We start from the raw sequence: 23,421 nt of genomic DNA on the forward strand, positions 1-23,421 counted from the left end.
TTTCTCCCTAATTTTTTTTTTCTCCCATGTCCCCTGCGGGGCTCCGTATTGGGTTGCTTTCTCTTTCCAGGCAAAAAATTATACTCAGCCATGGCCTAAACCAGTCCCTAAGATTTTTTACAGTGCACTTAAAGAAAACTTGTCAGGTTTAATCCCTATGGAGAGATCAACATTTTTGGATACGTAAATTTAATAATCTGTCCTTTTTAGCAGGCCTGCAAGATTAAAACTAAAGTGCTATAAAATATCCTACCTAGAGCAGTTGCAAGGTTAACCCCCTTCATTAGGCTTTGGAGAAAAATGTACCTCTCCGGGACCAAAAGTTCATCTGGACGTAGCGTTTTCAGTGGGAGAAACGTTTTGTCACTTATCCAAGTGACTTCTTCAGTCTCAGCTGACTGCAGGTTTCCCCAATCTTCATTCTCATGACCATTGATAAATGGTCAGGAGAATTTTGATATTACATGGTTATTACTTTGGTAGTTGCATAGTAATAACTTAGAAATTACCGCATTATTACCCTGTTGTTTCCCCCTTGTTATCCTACTATTCACCTTTATTACCAAGCTGTAATAGAAAGTGCTACCATGTATAATTTCAATATCCAATAAGCAATCTGTTGAAGGTCTTTCTATACATATTTCTGTATGTTCATTTTGTAGTACAAGTAAATTATTATATATATCTTAGAGGTTGCTTTAGGTGGCTGATAACCCCAGAGATGAGCAATCCTTAGAATAATTAAATTTATATCCATAATCACATATTGTGTATGCTACCGTTGTATATAGTGTATTATCTTCTTTCTTTTTTATTTGTCTGTATTTTTCTTCTGCTATCTGTACACACAAATTTCCCCAACGTGTGATCAATGAAGTCGTATCTTATCTTATCTTAGAGACTTGATGAGACTGCCGAACACAACCTATCACATGAGACTGCAAACTTATCAGTAAAGTTGTTATTAATATTAGTAATATTATTGCAAGATATATAATACAATAATGATGGTAAGTTTAACAAAAAGTGAAAAATCCAGTTGACTATAAACCCAGATAATTATACAGAAAACCTTTAAAATATTGAAGAAAACAATGCACTGCAGAGCAGCAAAAAGAGCAACAACAATTCTTTGTACCTTTGTTAAATTCTTAAGCATTTAATAATAATGTTTCCCTTGAAATGTATGCAATTCATCTGTACAAAACCTCTATCCATATGACCAGCTGGTGTGTTTGTTCAGTCCAGTTATTTACAATAATATTCGAATATAGTGGTGGTGTAGAAACTTCATTACTAAATTAACTGTAATCAGCCAGCAAGCACAACCTCAGTACTAAAATGGTTATTGTATCGCAATATACAATTTTATACAAAAAATAAAAAATAAAAAAAATAAAAAAATATATATATATATAGTAAATACAACATTAATTGGAAATCTAAAACCAGAGCCACTTCAGCTGAGAGCAGTACTGCTCAGATTCTTGGTATTTATCTGTTGGTTGATGGCAACACTAAATAATATTTGTAAAGGATGCTGTTTGATTATTTTCTCTGTTCTATCTACATTTGACTCACTTTGACTGCATCAGCTGTCCTTTCCGTGTTACCATCAGTTACAGTGATAATCAGCTGCTACATCTGATACAGTGATGTTCATAATACAGCAGCACAGACAGACTAGCAGCTTGTCTATGCATCCTTTTTGCATGAAAAGGAACAAAATCAAGTCCACAAAAGGACAAAGCAGAAACAAGATTGAAACTGGAATGAAAAGACAGAATAAATTTATATCTGCTAAAAAATCTAAAATTGGAAAAATCAGTGTGGGAAGAATCATGACAAAGTAGTTAAAGAACAACAGAACCAAAGTTCCCAGACTTCTTCGTTTGTCTTCAGTGGGCACTGAGGTGGCAGCAGGCAGGGCTGTGAAAGTCCAGGCTAAGCAGAAGATGGACATAGGGGCAGGAAGGAGGGCATAAATAATTAAACGTACAAATTCTTTTAAGATTATGGCAAGAGGAACACTGACAATACAAAAAGCCCAGACCAGGACACAGACCAGCACAGAACTCCTAGTTTGTCTGAGGCAGTCCAACAGTGGGTAGGCAAAGAAGAAACATCTGTAACACAGGATGCGAACATATTATGATTATCACAGTACAGAATGGTATGTTTCTGACAATAATGATGCTTTCCAGTAGAAAACAACATTCATAGACATCCAAGTACACAGATGGAAGTACCTTTCCAAAGCGATGCACATCTTGAAGTAAAGACTGGCCATAGCACATGAGACGTGAATCATAACACAGATGCTTCGTTCCACTCTCGCCACCCAAGCAATCATTATACACATCTGGATTAGATGTGAGATGAGGAGGTTTGTGTAAGAGATGATGGGGACCTTAACTCTTTGCACCTGTAGGAAATACATGTTAAAATTAAATTTCCACTTTATTTCCTCTCCTTCACATACATATGTTATATCTTTCTTTTTACTTTCTTTTTTTAACTTTCTTTTTATTGTTTTTCTTTAAACATTGTACAGTGGGGGTAGAGGATAACAACAAACAGAAGATAAAAAGAAAGAATAAAATGATAAAATAAAAAGTAGGTAAATAAATAAATAAACCAGGTGAAAAAAAGAACGTGTTGGGTTACCATTTTTCTAGAATTTGATTATTTCTCATTATCAGTGTGATGGTCTTTTTCCTGTCGAGTTTGTACTCAGTCCATTTCTCCCACTTTCAATGGTATTGAAAGTGGGAGTAAGTCAATTGTTCCATGATTTGTATTTCATCTATAATTTTGATCTATTCATCCTGCGATGGTGGGTCTATCTTGTACATTTTCTTGTGATTGCCAATTTACAGGCTGCAAGCATAATTTTCAATATGTCTCTATCTTTGTTCAACACATTTCCCGTAATGACACCAAGACATAATAATGTACAAGACTGAGATACAGCATAACCCAGAATTTTAACCTATAACTAAATGAACATCTTCCTCAAATTTCCGGATCTTGGGAGAGAACCAAAATACATGGGAATGATTCACAATTACATCTCCACAGCTTTTCCAACACGGTTGTGGTAATGAAGTGTGTTTGTTCCTAATTCTGGGTGTCATAAAAAATCTAATTACATTTTTCCAGCAATGTAATCTTCAGGCACGTAATGATGATGTTGTTGACTGCTGTGTTTTCCAGATTTGTGACCATTCCTCATCAAATATGTTCAGTCCCAAGTCTCTCTGCCACTTCACTTTTACATATGTTGTTGTTTAATCTCCTGGAAGTTCATAGAATTCCTATCTTTAATTAGTGTACATATCGCTGTTAATCCATTAGGAATCCACTGTTTAAATCTTTGGTCCATAGAACAAGGGAAAAAACCCTTATCATAAGCGATCCATTGAAGCAGTCCGAGCTCTTTTTCCAGTTTGTATTTTTGTACCAGATTAAACCATATTTTTAGCGTAAACCGAGTGACTAAATTCAGCTGTTTAATTACTCTCATTGCTTCTTCTCTGTGAATTTCTCTTCCTTGTACTGATTTTTCTAAATTCTTTCATTTGGGTGTAGCTAATTTTTTGGAAAAATGGTTTGCAGATTTTCTGGAGGAGGACAGACATTTGTTTAGAACTCTTAAAGATGTTGAAGAAGCAAGCTCCTTTAAGCAAATACTTTGGTGTCCCTCCACTTTCAAAGAAATGTCAGGAGTCCGAATCGCAAAACAAGCGCGTATTCTCGGAAAAGTGGTTGCAGGAGGTGAGCTGGCTTCAAACAAATGATGTGGTGCAGAATATGCCGTGAAAATCCCACTCTAGCGGACGAAAACAGTGCTTTTTATATGTACACAAACGCGCGCACATGTACATATATATATACAAATGTGTATGTGTGTGTGTGTGTGTGTGTGTATACATATATATATATATATATATATATGTATGTATATATATATGTATGTATATATATATATATATATATATATATATATATATATATACATACACATATACATATATATATATATATATATATACATATACAAAAAAAAAAAAACACCCAGCACGCCCCTGCGGGCGGTTTATCCTTCAAGCTCGGGTCCTCTACCAGAGGCCTGGGAGCTTGAGGGTCCTGCGCAGTATCTTAGCTGTTCCCAGGACTGCGCTCTTCTGGACAGAGATCTCCGATGTTGTTCCCGGGATCTGCTGGAGCCACTCGCCTATCTTGGGAGTCACCGCACCTAGTGCTCCGATTACCACGGGGACCACCGTTACCTTCACCCTCCACATCCTCTCGAGCTCTTCTCTGAGCCCTTGGTATTTCTCCAGCTTCTCGTGTTCCTTCTTCCTGATATTGCTGTCATTCGGAACCGCTACATCGATCACTACGGCCGTCTTCTTCTGTTTGTCTACCACCACTATGTCCGGTTGGTTAGCCACCACCATTTTGTCCGTCTGTATCTGGAAGTCCCACAGGATCTTAGCTCGGTCATTCTCCACCACCCTTGGGGGCATCTCCCATTTTGACCTCGGGACTTCCAGGTTATACTCGGCACAGATGTTCCTGTACACTATGCCGGCCACTTGGTTATGGCGTTCCATGTATGCCTTGCCTGCTAGCATCTTGCACCCTGCTGTTATGTGCTGGATTGTCTCTGGGGCATCTTTACACAGCCTGCACCTGGGGTCTTGCCTGGTGTGATAGACCCCAGCCTCTATGGATCTTGTGCTCAGAGCTTGTTCTTGTGCTGCCATGATTAGTGCCTCTGTGCTGTCTTTCAGTCCAGCTTTGTCCAGCCACTGGTAGGATTTCTGGATATCAGCCACCTCCTCTATCTGCCGGTGGTACATACCGTGCAGGGGCCTGTCCTTCCATGATGGTTCCTCGTCTCCCTCCTCTTTCTTGGGTTTCTGCTGCCTGAGGTATTCACTGAGCACTCGGTCAGTTGGGGCCATCTTCCCAATGTATTCTTGGATGTTCGTTGTCTCATCCTGGACTGTGGTGCTGACACTCACCAGTCCCCGGCCCCCTTCCTTCCGCTTAGCGTACAGCCTCAGGGTGCTGGACTTGGGGTGAAACCCTCCATGCATGGTAAGGAGCTTTCTTGTCTTTATGTCAGTGGCTTCTATCTCCTCCTTTGGCCAGCCTATTACCCCAGCAGGGTACCTGATCACGGGCAGGGCGTACGTGTTGATGGCCCGGATCTTGTTCTTACCATTCAGCTGACTCCTCAGGACTTGCCTGACCCTCTGCAGGTACTTGGTGGTTGCAGCTTTTCTAGCGGCCTCTTCATGGTTCCCATTCGCCTGCGGGATCCCCAGGTACTTGTAACTGTCCTCTATGTCTGCAATGTTGCCTTCTGGTAGTTCAATCCCCTCAGTTCTGACTACCTTCCCTCTCTTTGTTACCATCCGACTACACTTCTCCAGTCCGAACGACATTCCAATGTCATTGCTGTATAGCCTGGTAGTGTGGATCAGTGAATCGATGTCTCGTTCACTCTTGGCATACAGCTTGATGTCATCCATGTACAGGAGGTGGCTGACAACTGCTCCGTTCCGTAATCGGTATCCGTAGCCAGTCTTGTTAATGATCTCACTGAGGGGGTTCAGGCCTATGCAGAACAGCAGTGGGGACAGAGCATCTCCTTGGTAGATCCCGCACTTGATGGTGACTTGTGCTATGGGCTTGGAGTTGGCCTCTAGTGTTGTACGCCACATCCCCATTGAGTTCCTGATGAAGGCTCTTAGGGTCCCATTGATCTTGTACAATTCTAGGCATTCCAGTATCCAGCTGTGGGGCATTGAGTCATAGGCCTTCTTGTAATCAATCCAGGCAGTGCACAGGTTGGTCAGTCTGGTCTTGCAGTCTCGGCTGATTGTTCTATCTACCAGTAGCTGGTGTTTTGCGCCTCTGGTATTCTTGCCAATTCCTTTCTGTGTCCCGCTCATGTATTGACCCATGTGCCTGTTCATCTTAGCCGATATGATGCCTGACAGGAGCTTCCATGTAGTACTGAGGCAGGTTATTGGTCGGTAGTTGGAGGGGACCGGTCCCTTCTTGGGGTCCTTGGGGATCAGGACCGTCCGGCCTTCAGTTAGCCATTCCGGGTGTATCTCGTTAACTAGCAGCTGGTTCATTTGTGCTGCCAGACGCTCGTGGAGTGCAGTCAGCTTCTTCAGCCAGTAGGCGTGAACCATGTCGGGCCCTGGTGCTGTCCAACTCTTCATACTGGAGACCCTTTCTTGGATATCTGCCACTGTGATGGTTACTGGACCCTGTTCAGGGAGGTCGCTGTGGTCTGCCCTCAGATCCTCTAGCCACTGAGCATTGCCGTTATGGGTTGCATCCTTCTTCCATATGCTCTTCCAGTATTGCTCCGTCTCCAGCCTTGGTGGTGCTGTTCTCTTATTGTTCCCTTGCCACTGAGAGTACACCTTTGCTGGTTCTGTGGAGAACAGCTGGTTTATTCTCCTGCCTTCTATCTCTCTGGTGTACCTCCTCAAGCGGCTGGCCAAGGCTGTGAGTCTTTGCTTGGCAGTTTCCAAGGCCTCAGGTATGGACAGCTTGCTGTATTTCTTAGGCACCTTATTCGTCGCACCTTTCTGCAACTCCGTTAGTTGGCTAACCTCTCTCCGTGCTACTTTGATCTTGCCCTCTAGCCTCCTTCTCCATGGAGGGTACTGCCCCTTGTGGCTGTTCAACTTGTAGCCAAGCATCTCACTGATCACTGCTGCCGTATTGTAGATCAGCTTGTTAGTGTCGGTAATCGTGGTTGTAGGTATTGCCCGTAGTGCTGCATTAACATCATCTAGCAGACCTTCTGAGGGTACTTCACGTAATCTTGGTAACCGGCTACGGGGGATCCAGGTTTCAAGTTTGGCCATGATCCTATTTTTCAGGTCAGTTCCTCTCGCACTCAACGATCCTTCTCCTATCACACTTGGGGCTATGTACCCAATCTCGGGTGGGGGTGATGATATCTCCCCCCTGACCTGGCGTCCTGACTCCTCCTTGCCGTAGCATTTGTGTTGTACCTCGTCAATCTCTAGCTGTGAGAGGAGTCCCTTCTTTCGAATGTTGGAACACTGAGCTACTAGTTGTTTCGCCGTCATTGTGGATGTTGGGTATCGAAGAATCCATAGGTCCCTCATCCTATTCATGTAGCCCCTTCCGCCGGGGTTACTTGCGTAGTAGCATTCCAACAACGCCCTGTTTTCGTCCCTTGCCCACCGATGCCTTCTTGTTCCAGTAGCCCACTTTTCGTCAGGGTGCCCTGGTTCCTCAACACCTGACGCGGACCTTGTTGATCCGGGCGACGTCCGAGCCGGCATGCCTTCATATTTATCTGTCTCGCTCATGTCTGCGGTAGGCTTGCTTAGCATAGGGGGTCTAGCCTTAGGACCCTTACTGGATACAGACGCCCCAGGCAGGAATCGAACTTGCGATCCTCTGTTCCAAAGGCGTGTAGTCTAACCACTACGCTATCCATATATATATATATATAAATTGGCCATTCTTGCTAGTATACATACTCATTCTCCTAATACTTAATACTTTTGAAGTAAGAAGAACCCATATGGTGTAACTCAAACACCTTTTAAATCATTCGGTAAGCTTGATTATGTGTGAGGATGGAGCTAATGATTTCATTTTCATGATGATGAATTCAAATAATTACAAATGCTACCAGTGTTTTTCTTTCTTTCTTCTAAATCTTAAAATCATTCAAATACTCACAGACTCATAAAAAAATGTATAAATATTAATTATTATTTACTTACTGCATAAAACACACAGTAGATGATCAGTATGGTCAAAGGAAGGCAGACACACATGTTGATCCACATCATCACTTCAAGGACATAACGCTCTTCTTGATCATTTTCTATGATGGGGTTGTTGTATATGAATCTAAGAGGACCTCTTCCTCTGTAAAACACTTTATGGCATAGCAAGTAAAGGAAAACACAGCAGAGTATTAGTGTAATTATTTAGACATGAAATTATTAATGACATTAGTTAAGAAGAAGCAACTTCTGCTTAGCTGAAAGTAAAAACATGAAAGAGCCTCAACTTGTGCCGACAGGGACACGTCTCTAAAATAAAGCTGAGATGAAGAAAAACCGGCTTAAAACCAGTTTGATAGCACTTGATTGAAACTTAACTGATTTTGGTCAGATTTTGTTAGATGTACAGAACTGTCTATAAAAATTTTATTTGCACAAATTTAAATTTAAACATGTTGTTATGTTATTAAATCTATGATTGTGAATAAAATTTATTCAGAAATTCCTCAAAAAATGTTCCAACACACCAAAAACAGTAAAAACCCCCCAAAAATCCAACTTTGCAGGTTTTTTTAAAAATTTTTTGTAAACTCCTTAAAGGCTTAACTTTGAACATTCATTGGAGTCTAATATGTATGTGTACTGAATGAACTGGATGCATTCTATGGGTAACTCTTTTGTTATTTTGTGTTCACCAGGATCACCTGTTGTATTTACTGCTATTTTATATAAAGATGTGAACACAAATGACTGATCTGTCATCAGGTCTCCATCAAATAATATAAAATAAACTTAAGACATTACCAGCACACACATTTACATTAGCTACACTGAAACAGAAGTGCACGACAAGAACAAAGGAAAAGAAGTTAGTACCACAACTTCAGTAGTTATTCAGCTGTTCTAGTTATGAGTCAGTTTCTTCATAACTATCCTCGTTTTCATGTAGAGAAAATATGAATAAGTGTAAACTTTGGCCTTACTTGTCTCAGGGCTGCTTCCAGCTGAACCAGTGGGTAAAATCTGTAATGTGATGAGTTTGTCTTAAACAAGGAAGCTGTGGTGACCTACTTTACAAACCTCGTACTCACAGCAGCCCATGAACATGAAGCCAGCAGCAGTCAGCCAAACTAATAAACACAAATCATGATTTTGTTGTGAACATTCTCCAGTACTGCTGTTGCTAAAAGTAACACAGCCATTAGGAACCGAAAATAACATAAAGGAAAAATAACCTTTGTTACATAAAAGGTTTTTATCTCTGATGTTGATTATTTGGCATGTTTTCACAGGATTTTGAGTCATCCTTCATTTCTTGATATTTTTATTGGCAAATAGAAAAAGCTGGAGTGATTTATTACAAACATGTAGAAAACATACATTAGCTACATACAAAAACAGCAAGCACAGGAAAGCAGTGAGTTTATTTACAGTGGACGTAGCTGTTTAACTAAAACTGTCTTCAGGTAGTGGGTCTGTTGGTGAATGCAAGTCTCTGGGATTTAATCCACACAGACACAGAAATTTGCTCACTAATCTCTCTCACACATGAACACCACAGCAGGGAAGCATCCAGGCTTTTGCACAGTGAGATTAACAATTTTCTGAGATGCAACAGACTGACCAGACAGAGAGGTGCACTAACACTGGCAGTGCACCACTCAGGCAAAGAATGAAGGTTTGCTTCCAGCTTAAGTAGGCTGCCAGCAGACTGGGTGATGACCACCAGGTGAGCTTGATTATCCCAGGTGTGCCAGGAGGTGGGCGGATATCCAGGAAGACCCCACCACTGAAAGGTGGTTATCCAGAGACACACACCATGAGCGAATGAGAGGAAGAGAAAGAGCCCAAGGATGGAGCGAGACAGAGAGTACTGGCAGAAACGCAGAGGAGTACTGGAGATCCATGAGAGTACATAAGGCAAAAACAGAGTCTGCACAATTCTAATAATTTTGAAAGGCTCTATTTAATGTCATCACCTTTATTCAGAATATTTCTGTACCAAAAATTTTCAATTTGGACTCATCACTCCATCTGACCACTGATTTTCAGTCTAGTTCTTGTGTAATTTGGAATAGCCCAGCCGTTTATCCCTGTTTGCCTTCTTTAAGAAAGGCTTCTTCACAGTCATTCTCCCACTGAGACTTCTCACGCAAAACTCGAAACTGTTACACAAACCTGTCGCGGAAAAGATAGAAACAACTCCTTACAGGCGTTTGCTCTCTCAGGCTCAGCAGGAACAAATAAACAAAGAGTAGAAAAAACAACAGTTTAGCTTTAAGGCTGTTTTTAGTGGAAAAGAACTACGGCAAGTCTGCTGGTACAAAAAACACAGCCAAATACACTTAACCTCTTAGGACCTGCTGTCCACATATGTGGACATCACATTTTGGGATGTCTAGACCAAAATACAAAATTTTACTCTACAAGGGCCTGATAACCACTTATAAGGACAATATACTGCAAATGTTCCATTGAAGTTTAAAACAAATGTCCTCATATGTTGATCTTATTTTTGTCAGAGATAAAATCAGGTAAAAAAAAAACAAAATCTGTAAATTCTTTGTTTTTATATTCATCAGGTCCCAAACAGCTCAAATAGCAAAGAGAATTTAAAAATGCTGCCATGAAAGAGTTTGGGTCTTAGGAGGTTAAACTGAAGGAAGAAACCCGATGATGAGAGGTGAGTGCTTCAGTTGTCACGGTCCTGGGTCTTATGACCCAGTGTTTTGAGTATGAGTTCATTTTGATGTTTATAGTTTATGTTAAGCCCTTCAGGTTTTCTAAGTTCATTTGTTACCATGTCTAGGTGATTTTAGTTCTTATTAATTCCCCCTCATGTTTCCAACCCATGTTAAGTCTCCCCTGCTCTTCATGTGTTTCATGTCTGTGTCTTACGTTGTCAAGTTCTGGTTGTCATGTCTGCGTTTCATTATGCTTCCTGTTTTATTTTGGAAGGAGTCGTGTGTTCTTGGTTCTTTGTATTTAGCTTCACTGCTCCTGTCATTAGGTTCATGTTAGTCAGCTGTTTCCTCATGTGTCTCCACTTCCCCTGATCACCTCATGTGTGTATTTAAGTCCTTTGTTTTCTGCATGCCATTGTCGGGTCGTCTGTTTACCTCACCTCAGTCATAGGTCTAGTTGTCGTCTGTTATTTCCACGTTAGTCATAGTTATAGTTTTTGGTCGCAGTACCGTTTAGTATTTTGTTTCTTAGTGTCTTGTCAGTTTACTTTGGTTTCCTGGTTTACTTCTGCCGTCATCTAATAAAGGATCACTTTTTCTGTTCAAACTTCAACTCCTCGTCCTCATCTGCTTTTGGGTCCTGTTTTCTTTACACACCGGCGCACCCCGCCGTGACATCAGTTTGTCACAAAGTGGAATGAATGTGATTGGTTGAACAGGTGTTCTTGCTCTGTGTTCTGTTTGTTGCGTTTCCATCAGCGTCAGAGACTCAGCAGCAGATTAGAATCAAATATCATAACATTTATACATTTAATAAATACATGCATGTTCTTGCGACAATGCAACTGTCAATGGAAAATTGTATTTAGTAGTCAGTATAATCTTTTAGTGATATAAGTTTGCATATGATAGAATACTGCATGTAGTTATTTGTATTAGGAAATATTCAGCCATGTATACTTAGAGGCATATAATCAATTGTGTGTGATCTCTAACAGGCTGCAGGCTTGGTGTGCACTCCAGGAATGCACCCCCACGTCCTGGGAGCATGAGAGTTCGTACCTTGTTTTATTGTTTTATTGTTTTAACGTAGCTACGTCTGTTCTAGTCTAAGTGTTTTAACTGCTGGACTTCCTCACAGTGTTATCTAGGGTGAGGGGGAGATTACCCTCTTCCTGACCAAGGATGTACCTTTTGTGCTTTCATGTTATATGACCCTTTGATCAGCAACACACACACACACGTACACCTCCACATTCCAATGTAAAGAACAAACGCTCACTGAAGTATAAATAAAGACCGGGGCAGTTTCTTAGCGCGAGTCTCAGTCTGGAGGCTGCCCTTGCTAGCAAGAAGTTCTGTGTGTTTCTCCTCTCTGAGTCTTTACTGAAGAAGTGTTTTAGAACATTTTCCTTAACAGCGACGCACTGTTTGTTCTTCATTCAGTGATTTTAGTACAGCAGGCTTCACATGGTGCACATATAAAACATATTTCTCCTGAACAGAGCCGCTTGCTGTGAAAACGTGGAGCTTCCAGCTGATTTTAAACCTGAACGATCAAACCTGCTCCGACAGTTTGAGTTTTTCTTCTCTCAGCTGTCCTGCTGGAAAACTATCAGCACAGCTGATGAACGACCGTTTTTTAGTTTCAGAGATATGAGGGATATTTCCCAAAATCTGACCTGCATCGATCCTCCACTCAGTGTCCGTTGTTACCATGGTTACTGCACACGCTGTGTGAATTAAACAGCTGACACTGCGGTAACTCCCGGCGAGTGTTTACGTTTTCATTACAAAAGAATTATCTGACTTGACTTAAGTCAACTTGGATAACTTAAGTTAGGGAGTATCAGAACTAACGTCAACGTGAGCTGTTTCCTCGGAAATCTCGACTCGTGTTGACGTTCGAACGACAAACTGGTAAGAACTGCACATCACTACACTGAAATATACAGGCTATTACTGAAATACACACGCTATGTTATAAACTCTAGTGGTACTATTAACATGTTTAGTTATAAAGGACACCTTCTTGCCTTTAGTCTTATTCATGAGCATTATTAATTGTCTTCTAACACCCAGAAGTCAGCATAATGTGTTTCATAGTTTCTAACAAGCATTTTACATCTCAACGTAACATGATCGAAACACCGACATCTGCTTATTGAACAAAAACAAAAGAACACAAATCAGATGTGAATTTGATTTTTTTTTCTAATTTTAATTAACTCCAAAAATTCTAATAGACAGCTGAGCTCAGAATAGAATAATCATCTCTGGACAGGCTGGAGGCTTTCAATATCCACCTACTGTACAACTATGTGCTGAAACTTTAATCTGAGCCAAACTGATTTTCTTAGGAGCAAATAAAATAGTGCTATTTAACGAAGCCACTGATGTCTCAGCGGACGCAGTATTTTAACCCAGCCACGCGTGACGGACACTCGCGCTCATACCAGGTCAGAGCACCGACGGAGCTGCGTTGCATAAGCCGCTGATCATATGAGTCTGATTACTGCTTTGGCAGGTCTCCTTTTAAAGTGGACATGAAAATCATTTATACCCTGCTTTCAAAATCTGACATATTACTGTGTTGTTTAATAAATAAGTGTTTACTACTTTAAGAACTTTTCTGCCATCGTGTGCCAGTCCAGAGTGTGACGTCACAGGGTGTTCCCTGGCTGTACTGCCTTCCTGCTGTAATATTCAGGGTTGTAAAGCACACGAGAAATGAGGACTGTGTGGAAGAGAGAAAGTGTTAAATCCATGTGAGAGCAGTGCTCCATAGCAAGGGTGTAGATTTGGTTTCGGCGTTGGTGGGGACCGAAGCCTGCCCTGTTTCTTTTTTTTTTCCTTTTTGTTTTTGCTTCTTGATAAAAAGAGGAGAAACATACTTGCCTACATATGCTATTCTACCTGCTTTTAAACCATTTAAAATCACAATTCATAGTTCTATATGTGAATTATATAATGTTAAATTACTATTAAACAAATGACTGCCTAAGTATTTTAGGCTTTAGTTTACTTCAGCCATATTCCATAAAAATCAGGTATCATACAAAAATAAAAATAGCTTCAAATACAGTCATGACAATAAAAGAATATGACTTTAAGGACTTAACAACATTACTTCAGTTATAGTACACCAACATCTCTGACACATTAGCACTAAGGGAACACTGAATGACCTGCTGGTTTTTGTCCATAAAACTACTGATGTAAGATGACCACAAAGTAAAAGATCTCTCAGCAAAATTATGCAACATTTTAGGCACTATTGCCCCGATCAACTCAGTGAGCTGGGATTTTTTATTCTAAACATGGACTACTGTTACAGCAACAGACATGGACTACATGCCCCACACAACAAATCTACACCCTTGCTCCATAGCGTAAATTAGCCTTTAAACATGTAGTATTTCATGTCCAATTTAAGCTCTTGGTCCAACACCTCCTCTGAAATGTGTTCATTCACAATCATTTTAAACTTAACACTTGTAACTGTAGGATGTTGTGGTGTGAGGGGTTTTTGTTTTTTTTACAAAATCTTTTCTTTCACTGATATAACAGTAAAGGTTGTGAGAAAACTGAATTCACAGACACTTCAGTTTTTTTCCTACAAACTTTATTAACCAAAACACACACAAAAGAATTCAAAACTTGGCTGGGATCCACGAGGGCAGAAGATCTACTCTTGTGTTTGACTCACGTGTGCTCACTCAGTTATTTGACAATAATGGCTGATTGTAAGCAGTGTTGGTCAAGTTACTTGAAAAAAGTAATCAGTAACTAATTACTGATTACTTCCCCCCCAAAAGTAATCCCATTACTTTACTGATTACTTATTTTCAAAAGTAATTAATTACTTAGTTACTTTTTAAAAACACGATTTACAACCTGAAGAGGTGATAAAGTGATAGATCTTTCAGCCCAATTCTACTTTTTCTACATAATCCATCATACAAAATGTAATCAAATGGAAAAGTCCCTTTTTAAAACTTGTTTTATTAGTTTTAATCTTTTAACTTTATGCATCAAGCAAAAATGTAATTATATGCAACATTCTCTGACTGGAAGAAATTTGTTTAATATTTAAACCTTTTTTCTGCACATTCCAGCACATAAATTTATTTTTTGTGTGTGTTTACACTCAGTCTTTAAATAGATGCAAGTAAAACACAGCAGAAAATAAATAAAGTCAAAGACTGAGCGGTCCTTTTGCTCTATTTTCACCTGTAAAGCAGGAGCAGGGTAGGCGGAGGTTTACCCTGGTGCAGGTGTGCCGCAGCGGTCAGTGGAAGGATATGGCAGTTTCTCTGTGAATTTCCCATTACGTGGTTGCGCACTCGGTGCTTGCTTGGAAGTTTAGGGGTTTTTTCGCTGTAAAAAGAAGTTTTCTTCCCACGCACAACGGACACTAATGTTTTTGTCACTTTTTATGGAATCAAACTCAAAGTAAGGTCAGTACTTCCATGCTTTAAACGCTGCACGCTCATACTCTCTCCAGTACTCGATATATGATCCATTGTTGATCTGCACACAGCTGTTGTCACAAATGCAGGTTTTTTATTTCTTGTATAATAATTCTTCATAATGAAACATGAAAGATATCATTTGAAATACACTACTGCTTAGTTTAAATTTCCAAAACACATCCAGTTTTTGTACAAACAATCTGTGTCGGGTCAGCATCGTCCATATCAGCTTGAGTTTTATTTGGTATCAGATCAGAAAGGAATTTAGTATTGCGCCAACAATAAAGCTTTAATTCCCAAACTTTTGAGATAAAGTATTTCTTATTCTTTATTGTATTTTCCTATTTAAGCTTGTGAATGGTTTCTTATTCCTTGTCCTTAAGGTGTTATTAACATGCAGAACGTTATAAATACTTTTATCCTGTAGAGAGAGACAAATATCACTGTTACAGTGTGTTCATCTCCCTTCTTGACAGAGTAGCTGTCACAAAGTAAAGTTCCTTAGAAGGAAACGGGAGACTGAAAAGTTTTAAGTAGGCAGAGTATGGCTAACTGGCATTTTATGATGATATATTAATAAAGAATTTCAAACATGCAGCAAATCTGCCAAGAAGAAGAAGTGTCCACACACTTTAATAATAGCAGTCCATTTCTTTAAACCACTTTCTTATTCTGAGAGTATTGCAAACAAATACTCACTTAGTGCTCTGCATTAGGATGTCTCTCCTTACTTTGTACCTGTGACTGTTTTGGAATTATTCCTCTTATTGTTTCAGGTCAGTCATCCTGTGTTTTGCCTTGAGCTTTTAAATACCACAAATAGCAATAGGTAAATATTTGAAAAGTCATCAATCTGACCTGGGTCCTGGAGAAAATTGCGACCCAGATAAGGGCTCTAGCATGAGTAGTGGTCAAAAGAAAGCAAAAAAGGTATACTGGGGACAAACTGAGCCAATTCTGCTAAGCCTGGTGCATAGAGCAAAACTATCAATATGCTATTTGTAACATTTTTGTGTGGTGGTGTGCCGTGTGATCTTTTGAATGTGAAATATGTGCCCTGGCTCCAAAAGCCAGGAAACATTGGTTTATGTCATGTGATCATGAGTGTGATGTCACAGTGTATTTTCTCGTTTAAAGCAACTTTGAATATTTTAGTGATTTGTTCAAAAAAAGAAAAAGAAGAATGGCTACCGAAAAACAAACCCAATACAAGAACATGTATCACAGGATCAAAGCCATTAAAGAACAGTAATATGCTGCGCAACTCCAAATTTACGAGGTCAGCACTGAGCTCCACAGCCCTGATTATATGGAGGACAAATATTTCGTAATGAGGGCAGAGGAAGTGAATGCAAGAGCAAAATGTGTTTCTCTTCAAAAGGAATTAAACAAACTCTTGGACGTAGCCCAAAATCATAAATCTAACGCTGAAATAAGAAGGAAGAAAAGAAAAGCTGTTGAAGCGTCTCAGAAAACGGTCAAAGACAACAGCGGGCCAGAAGTTAATGTGACCATTAAAGAAGAGAATGAAAGTGTCACACAAGAGCATGTGGCCCTCAAGAAGGAACTTCAAGATCTGCAGGCATCAGTTATAAATAAAGCAGCCTTAGAGAAGAACTGTGAGGCGCTAAAAAAATGTACAGAAGAGATGAAGGCGCAAAACAGTGCACTGCAACAGCAAATCCGGAGATTGAAAAAGGAACGCGAGCACATAAGCAATTTGGTTCAGGTCTACAAGTCTGAAAAACAACAACATGTCGCTGTTAAAAGGGAAAATCAGAAGTTGATGAAAGACATCGAGAAGATACTTACAGACGTTCTACAGGCCAGATCATCCCTCAAAGAAACTTACAAAAATAACCATGATCTCAGGAAACTGTTCTCTGAAAATGGAGAAAAACTGGCACAAATGAGCAAAATGAAAAAAGAAAACAAGAAATTAAAAGCTCAAATAAGTGAGCTAAATGATCGTGTAGAAATGAGAAAAGCTTTAAAAAAAACTAGAAAAGGAAGAAAAAGCCCTCCAGGGGCACAAAAAAAGTATTTTTAAAAGGCGTGCTGATGTCTCCAAACAGGTGTTTACTGAAGAAGACTGGAGTAAAAAATATAGCATACTAAAGGAACAGGTAGAAGTCTTGAAGAAAGAAAATAACGAGATAACTACAGAAATTGAAAGACTGAATGGAGAAATAGACAGTCGAAAGGCTATTAAGGAAAATTATAAGGCTCTGGAAGCAGAGAAAAAGTCTCTTACCAGCCAAGGTACCACTCTGCAGAAAGAGCTTGAGGGGCTGCGGCCAAAGCTGGTTAAGGAACAGGCTTTGCGTCAGCAGAATAGTGAACTTAGAGCAGAAAATGAGAAAGGAAAAGGCTCTGCAAGAGAAAGTCGCAGCAATGAGAGCGAAAAAAGAGAATGTATGCAGACAACAAGACGCTCTAAAAACAGAACTCAGTGATTTCACAGATTCAACAAGGTCAGACTTTGAAAGCTCAGTCACAGAAAGCACCAGATTGTCAGTTAGGAGAAGATAGTTTAAATTTTAAACTTCATACAAGAAGGTTAGAATGTGAGTCCACCACTGTGTGAAGTCTGACTTTATGGTGTTGAACTGGCTTTACTCCAGGGGCCTTATTTCAGCTCTAATCTCAAAAATAATATTAAACTGGCACTTTATCCAAATTACAGTTAAACAAAACCCAACCAGTCCTGGCGGATGGCTGCCCCAAGAGGAGCCTGGTTCTGCCGGAGGTTTCTTCCTGCTAAAGGGGAGTTTTTCCTCCCCACTGTTGCCAAGTGCTTGCTCACAGGGGATCATTTGATTGTTGGGTTTTGTTTTTTCTTTTTTGTTTTGTCTTTGTTTCTCTTTTTTGTTTCAATTTTTTTCTGTTTTTAGTTTTATTTGTCTTTGTTTCTGTTTTTTTGTTTCGTTTGTCTTTGTTTCAGTTTTGTTTTGTTTGTCTTTGTTTCAGTTTTTTGTTTTATTTGTCTTTGTTTCTTTTTTTTCTTTTATGTTTTGTTTTTTGCCTTTTATTAATATTGCCGGTTTGATCCAATTAATCCAAATACATAGGGTTAACTAATAAAAACCAAAATCAATAATCAATGAACAAACTGTCTCTTGTAAATGTGTTTTTAGTTTTCCATTTCAAAATGCTTCCTGTTAGACATGCTGTCTTTGGTACCTATTGTATTAGGGGAAAAAGTAGGCATATTTCCATAAATTAGGTATTGAAAAAATAACAATGTTAATGCAGTGGGCCCCAGTCCCAATAACTCTTAAAGTTTCTTTGTTGACTCTGTTATGTGGTTAAAATCAAGAGAGAGTTGAGGATTAGAATTCCCAAAGACACAAGTAACATTAGAAATAAAGATCAGACGTCCCCTGTAGTTAGATTGTGTTTCATACAAAATTAAGTGGGTTTTTTTCTTGCACAGACACCATCACAGATATCATTGCTGTGAGCTTGCGGGATAAGGTCCATGTGGTATTTTACAAAGGCTTATGCCCACATGTGCTTAGTAAAGCCAGGTGCTGAAAGACATCCATTGTTTTCTTACTGCTTTATAATACTAAACATTTTATATATGTAATCGTGAGAACTGAAGCTTCTATTGAATTTGAATTTGAAGTTGAACATCGTGGCTTTTTGTCATGGTCCTGTATCTTCAAAACAGTTTTTGAGTTTGTTATGGACGCGTTATTTGTTCTTTTTCTTTGGAAATTTGAGATAACTTGTGTTCTAGTTGTGTATTTTCCACATGAGTTAATCTTGAACTCAGTTTTTGTTAGTGTCTCTCTGTGTTTCGTCCCTTTTTCTACCCTTTCTGTCATGTCTCAATGTCTGTTTATCCCGAGTTGCAGTTGGAAATTTACATGTCTTAGTGTGAGTCTCAGTGAGTATGGAGGGCCAGGCGTGCTAAAATTAAACAAATTACTTAAATGCGCTATTGAATACTTAATTAACATTTTCATGTGGCTACGCTTTCGGTGAGCATTTTCCCAACACAACAACGGACATGTGGAAACTAACTAAACTAAACTATACATTATGAAAAGCCCCGTTTGTGTGTCACCAAATACACTTTGGATATTTGTGGTTTCATGTTAGATATCCGGTCAGTTTGCCAAGATAGAGCCTATTTGCCAAAATCTTTGATGATTTCGGAGATGTCTGCCCAGCCCAGTATCTCAGTAAAGGGTGTGACAGACCCGCTTGCCTTGCAAGAGGTCAAGCTCTTGTTCAGCTAACACACACAACTTGCATAACCCCCGCTGACTGTCCCCTCTCAGAGGCTGAACACCAACTTCATTTACTGAGATAATATCTATCGGGTGTTTATTTCCTGTGTCATGCTTGTTGTGGACTTTACAAGGACAAACTGATAAGAAGTGTAAATTGCGATACGGAAATATATGAGCTCTTACTGAAATGCACGTGCTGTATTAAAACTATGATACAAATCTGGAAGTGCTGCTACCTGTAGCAGTATGATTTTCTCACCCAATAAAGGAATATTTAATATATCAGTCTACTCTTCATTCTATCAGAAACAGTTATCACAGCTCGTACATTTTCTTTTTACACATATATGTAAGCATTGAGCCAAATGTAAGAATGCCAACAAATTAAGAGCGGCCTCCCATGGACGAACGTGATAGAGCCTGCCTGAAACTAGGAAAAAAATTGAAACGGGAGTGGCATTCAGGGAGGGAAACGTGGGTGTACGGGGTGCGGGAGCCAACCCTGATGCGCGGCCTGTGAAATGCGACCCAGGAGTACTCTGGGACCCCCGGGGTCTGGAGCTGGCCCGAAGGGGAGCACAAGGGTTAAACCCCTCTGGGCTACCTGGAGCCATTTTTCATCCACAGCGTTTTTTAATTTCAAGCCATTTTCACTGTGTTGAATAGAATATAGCCAAACTTTCCACACATTTTTTTTTAACTTTAGAATTCCAGTCTGAGTTCATTAGATTAGCTTAAAGTGGCTAAGCTACAAACTTCCATCCACTTGAGATGCTAGAGCCAAAAAACGCCCCATTGAAACCCATTATAAACGCTATTTTTCACTGCCCAATCATTACCATCAAATTAAATGTCATCTTTCCACTTTCACTCAGTCTTTGAAGTAGGGGCCTTAGAATTGTAATTTTTTTTATTTGTCCACCAGGTGGCGCTCTTGTTTCATATTTCACCATTGAACGAACTCCAGCCAAAAAAAGTCAGATTTTGAGCGTCTCTTTCTGCTTTAGAAAGTGAAAAAAGATTTGTGTTCTGTGTCACTATCAATGACCTTTATATTTACAAAAAAATAAAGGTCCTTTTGCCTAAAAGAAGAGAAAAAGATGTGTCTGTGTCTGCTTCTAACTTTAGATAAAAGTATGTTTATGTCTAAAATCAGAAGCCTTCCCTCTTTGAAGTCCACCCCGCAATGCAAACAAATCTAACATGAAAACAAGAACAAAAAACAAATTAGACTTTATTTTGTCTTCAAGCTTAGCTTGTTTATGCAGGTGCACTGCAGCAGAGGTTATAAGAATAAGCCGTAGCGCGGGAGTAGGCATTTTCACGATGGCACGGTATTACAGGACCGAGGAAGTAGTGGACATCCTGATGCGCTCCGACAGCGAGGATCTTTCCTCTTCACCCGCCCAGAGTGACTCTGATTCCGGGGATGACACGGAGTCGTCGTCTCTCCACACCGATCAGCAGGAGTCATCTTCTGATTTTTCTACTGGAGATGAGAACGAGGGGGAGACGCACGAGGAAGCAGTGGCGTGGACTGCCAAAAATGGAGAGAAATGGTCCCCGACAAACACCGAGACGCTGCGCTACGTCGCAGCACCCACGGGGCTTATTCCGGGACCAACCCACTAAGCCGTCGCCCGAATTTCAGACCCACTCTCCAGCTTCAGGTTGTTCCTAACCGATGAGATTATACAGCATATCGTTTCAATGACAAACCTTCATGGCAGACGGGCAATCTCAGAATGGAGCGATTTGGACAGCGACGAAATGCTGGCTTATGTGGGGCTGCTCATTTTGGCCGATGTATACCGGTCAAAACACAAGTCAATCAAAAGCCTTTGGAGTGAGAAAACGGGATGTTCCGGGACGCGATGTCCCAGAAAAGATTTTCGCACATTTGCAGGGCCCTCAGATTTGACGACAAGCTCTCCCGACCTGGACGCCGTACCGACAAATTGGCTCCCTTTCGGCAGGTATGGGACATGTGGGCACACCGCCTGCCGATGTTGTTTAGTCCAGACCGGGACCTTAAGGTGCGGTTTCCGCCAGTACATCCCCAAAAAGCCTGCTAAATACGGCATAAAGATCTGGGCAGCCTGCGACGTCAAGACATCTTACGCCTGGCGGCTGCAGGTTTACACCGGGAGAGCAGCGGGCGAACCAGCCGAAGTAAATCAGGGGATGAGGGTCGTCCTGCAGATGACGGACAGGCTCCAGGGACACGTCGTGACATGCGACAACTTTTTTACCTCATTTGAACTGGTAGAGGAACTCCTCAAGAATAAAATGGCTCTGGTCGGCACAATTCGCCGGAACAAAACAGAAATTCCACCCGTTTTGCGCCAGACGAGAGGGAGAGCTGTCTATGCCTCCACCTTTGCCTTTTCATTGAAACACACCCTAGTGTCCTACATTCCTCGACGGGGCAGAAATGTGCTTTTGTTGAGCACCAAACATCGCAGGCCGGAGGTCAGCAATGGACAAAGAAAAAAGCCGGTGATCATTGACGACTACAATCGATGCAAAGGAGGTGTCGACAACCTTGATAAGGTGGGTGTCATTACGCATCAGTTACGCACACCTTTATTCATTTTTGCTCATATATTCTTGTGTAAAATATACAGAGGTTTTATGTTGTTGTTGTTTTGTTAGGTTGTCGGCACCTACTCCTGCAGGAGACGGACCAATCGATGGCCAATGGCCCTCTTTCATAACGTCATAGACGTCTCCCTCTACAACGCCTTCGTGCTGTGGACCTCCGTAGATCAGGCCTGGCATCAGCAGAAGTCACACAGGAGGAGGCTGTTCATAGAAGAGGTGGGAGAAAGCCTGATCAAGCCTCATTTGTCAAAAAGAGAGCGCCTTCCCCGCTCATTAGCCGCTGCTGAATTAGTCAGAGATGCGCAGGATGGTGCTGCTGCAGGCCCCTCTGGAGTGACAGATCCCAAGGGCAGGAAGTCCTGTGAGGTCTGTTTTGAGAAAAGGAGGCGAGTCGGAAACACCTGCAGCAAATGTGGAAAGTTCACCTGCCGAGCCCACAGCAAATTTGTCTGCAGCAACTGCTCTACCTGAGCAAGACATTTACCCCCCCGGCCACACACAGCCCCCCCCCCCCCCACCCTCTCACTAGCTCTCTCTTTCTCTCTCATACATTTCCCCATTCCCAACAACAATATACATGTTCTTGTTCATCGTTGAAAAAATAAATGTTTATTTGGTTCAAACTGATCTTGAATTTTTATTTACATAATGCTTTTTATTTTATTAGAAGGCAACAAGGTAATATGCATTTAACAGGGCAAGAGTGAAAAACCGTTCTCCTGCAGAAAAACTAACGGCCGATCAAAATGAATGTCAGTGGTAATCTTTGGACCATCCAAAGGCCTAATTATAATTACAATAAAATATTACTTCAAATGTATTTTATGGAAAATATTCAAGTTTTTTGTTTTTTTCGCCAAAAAAAGCCATGCGCTCATGTGACAAAACCGGGATATAAAGGATTAAAATCCGCGAAATGTAATTAAAACTTTACATGAATATTTCAAGGAGAAGTAGGTCTAAAAGATTGGCTAATTTAAAGTGGAAATTTTTTTTAATATATAATCTTTTTATAGCACTTTTTATGGCGTGGTCGATTTTTGGCTGTAGGGCGTCGAAAGGGAGTCTTTTTTTACATGAGCTCCTGCAGAAAAACCAACGGCCGATCAAAATGAATGTCAGTGGTAATTTTTAGACCATCTAAAGGCCTAATTATAATTACAATAAAATATAACTTTCAAATGTATTTTATGGAAAATATTAAATTTTTTCGTTTTTTTCGCCAAAAAAAGCCGTGCGCTCATGTGACAAAACCGGGATATAAAGGGTTAAAATCCGCGAAATGTAATTAAAACTTTATATGAATATTTCAAGGAGAAGTAGGTCTAAAAGATTGGCTAATTTAAAGTGGAAAAAAATATTAATATATGATATTTTTATAGCACTTTTTATGGCGTGGTCGATATTTGGCTCTAGGGCGTCGAAAGGGAGTCGTTTTCTAAGGCGCTCCAAGTTAAGTCATACAGAATAGATATCAGAGCCTTAAACAGGCTGACTTCTACTATTTGGGTCAAATTGGGCACAAAGTATACAAACACATAACCAGTGTTGGGTAAGTTGCTTTAAAAAAGTAATTAATTACTAATTACTTAGTCAATATTGTATT

At 40.3% G+C, this 23,421-nt stretch overlaps 1 protein-coding gene across 1 annotated transcript; it reads left to right on the top strand.

Annotated features, from left to right (window-relative positions):
• Positions 1-20,981: 20,981 nt before the first annotated feature.
• LOC309720720 (piggyBac transposable element-derived protein 4-like) lies at positions 20,982-22,298 on the top strand (the record flags this gene model as incomplete). Its single annotated transcript, XM_082557857.1, has 2 exons — positions 20,982-21,764; positions 21,867-22,298. The coding sequence occupies 2 exons, from the start codon at positions 20,982-20,984 to the stop codon at positions 22,284-22,286; spliced, it is 1,203 nt and encodes a 400-aa protein (XP_082413983.1). The 3' UTR covers positions 22,287-22,298.
• Between the last annotated feature and the right edge of the window lie 1,123 nt (positions 22,299-23,421).

The sequence above is a fragment of the Aulonocara stuartgranti genome, assembly GCF_965226115.1.
Source record: "Aulonocara stuartgranti genome assembly, chromosome: 13".
Lineage (NCBI taxonomy): Eukaryota > Metazoa > Chordata > Actinopteri > Cichliformes > Cichlidae > Aulonocara > Aulonocara stuartgranti.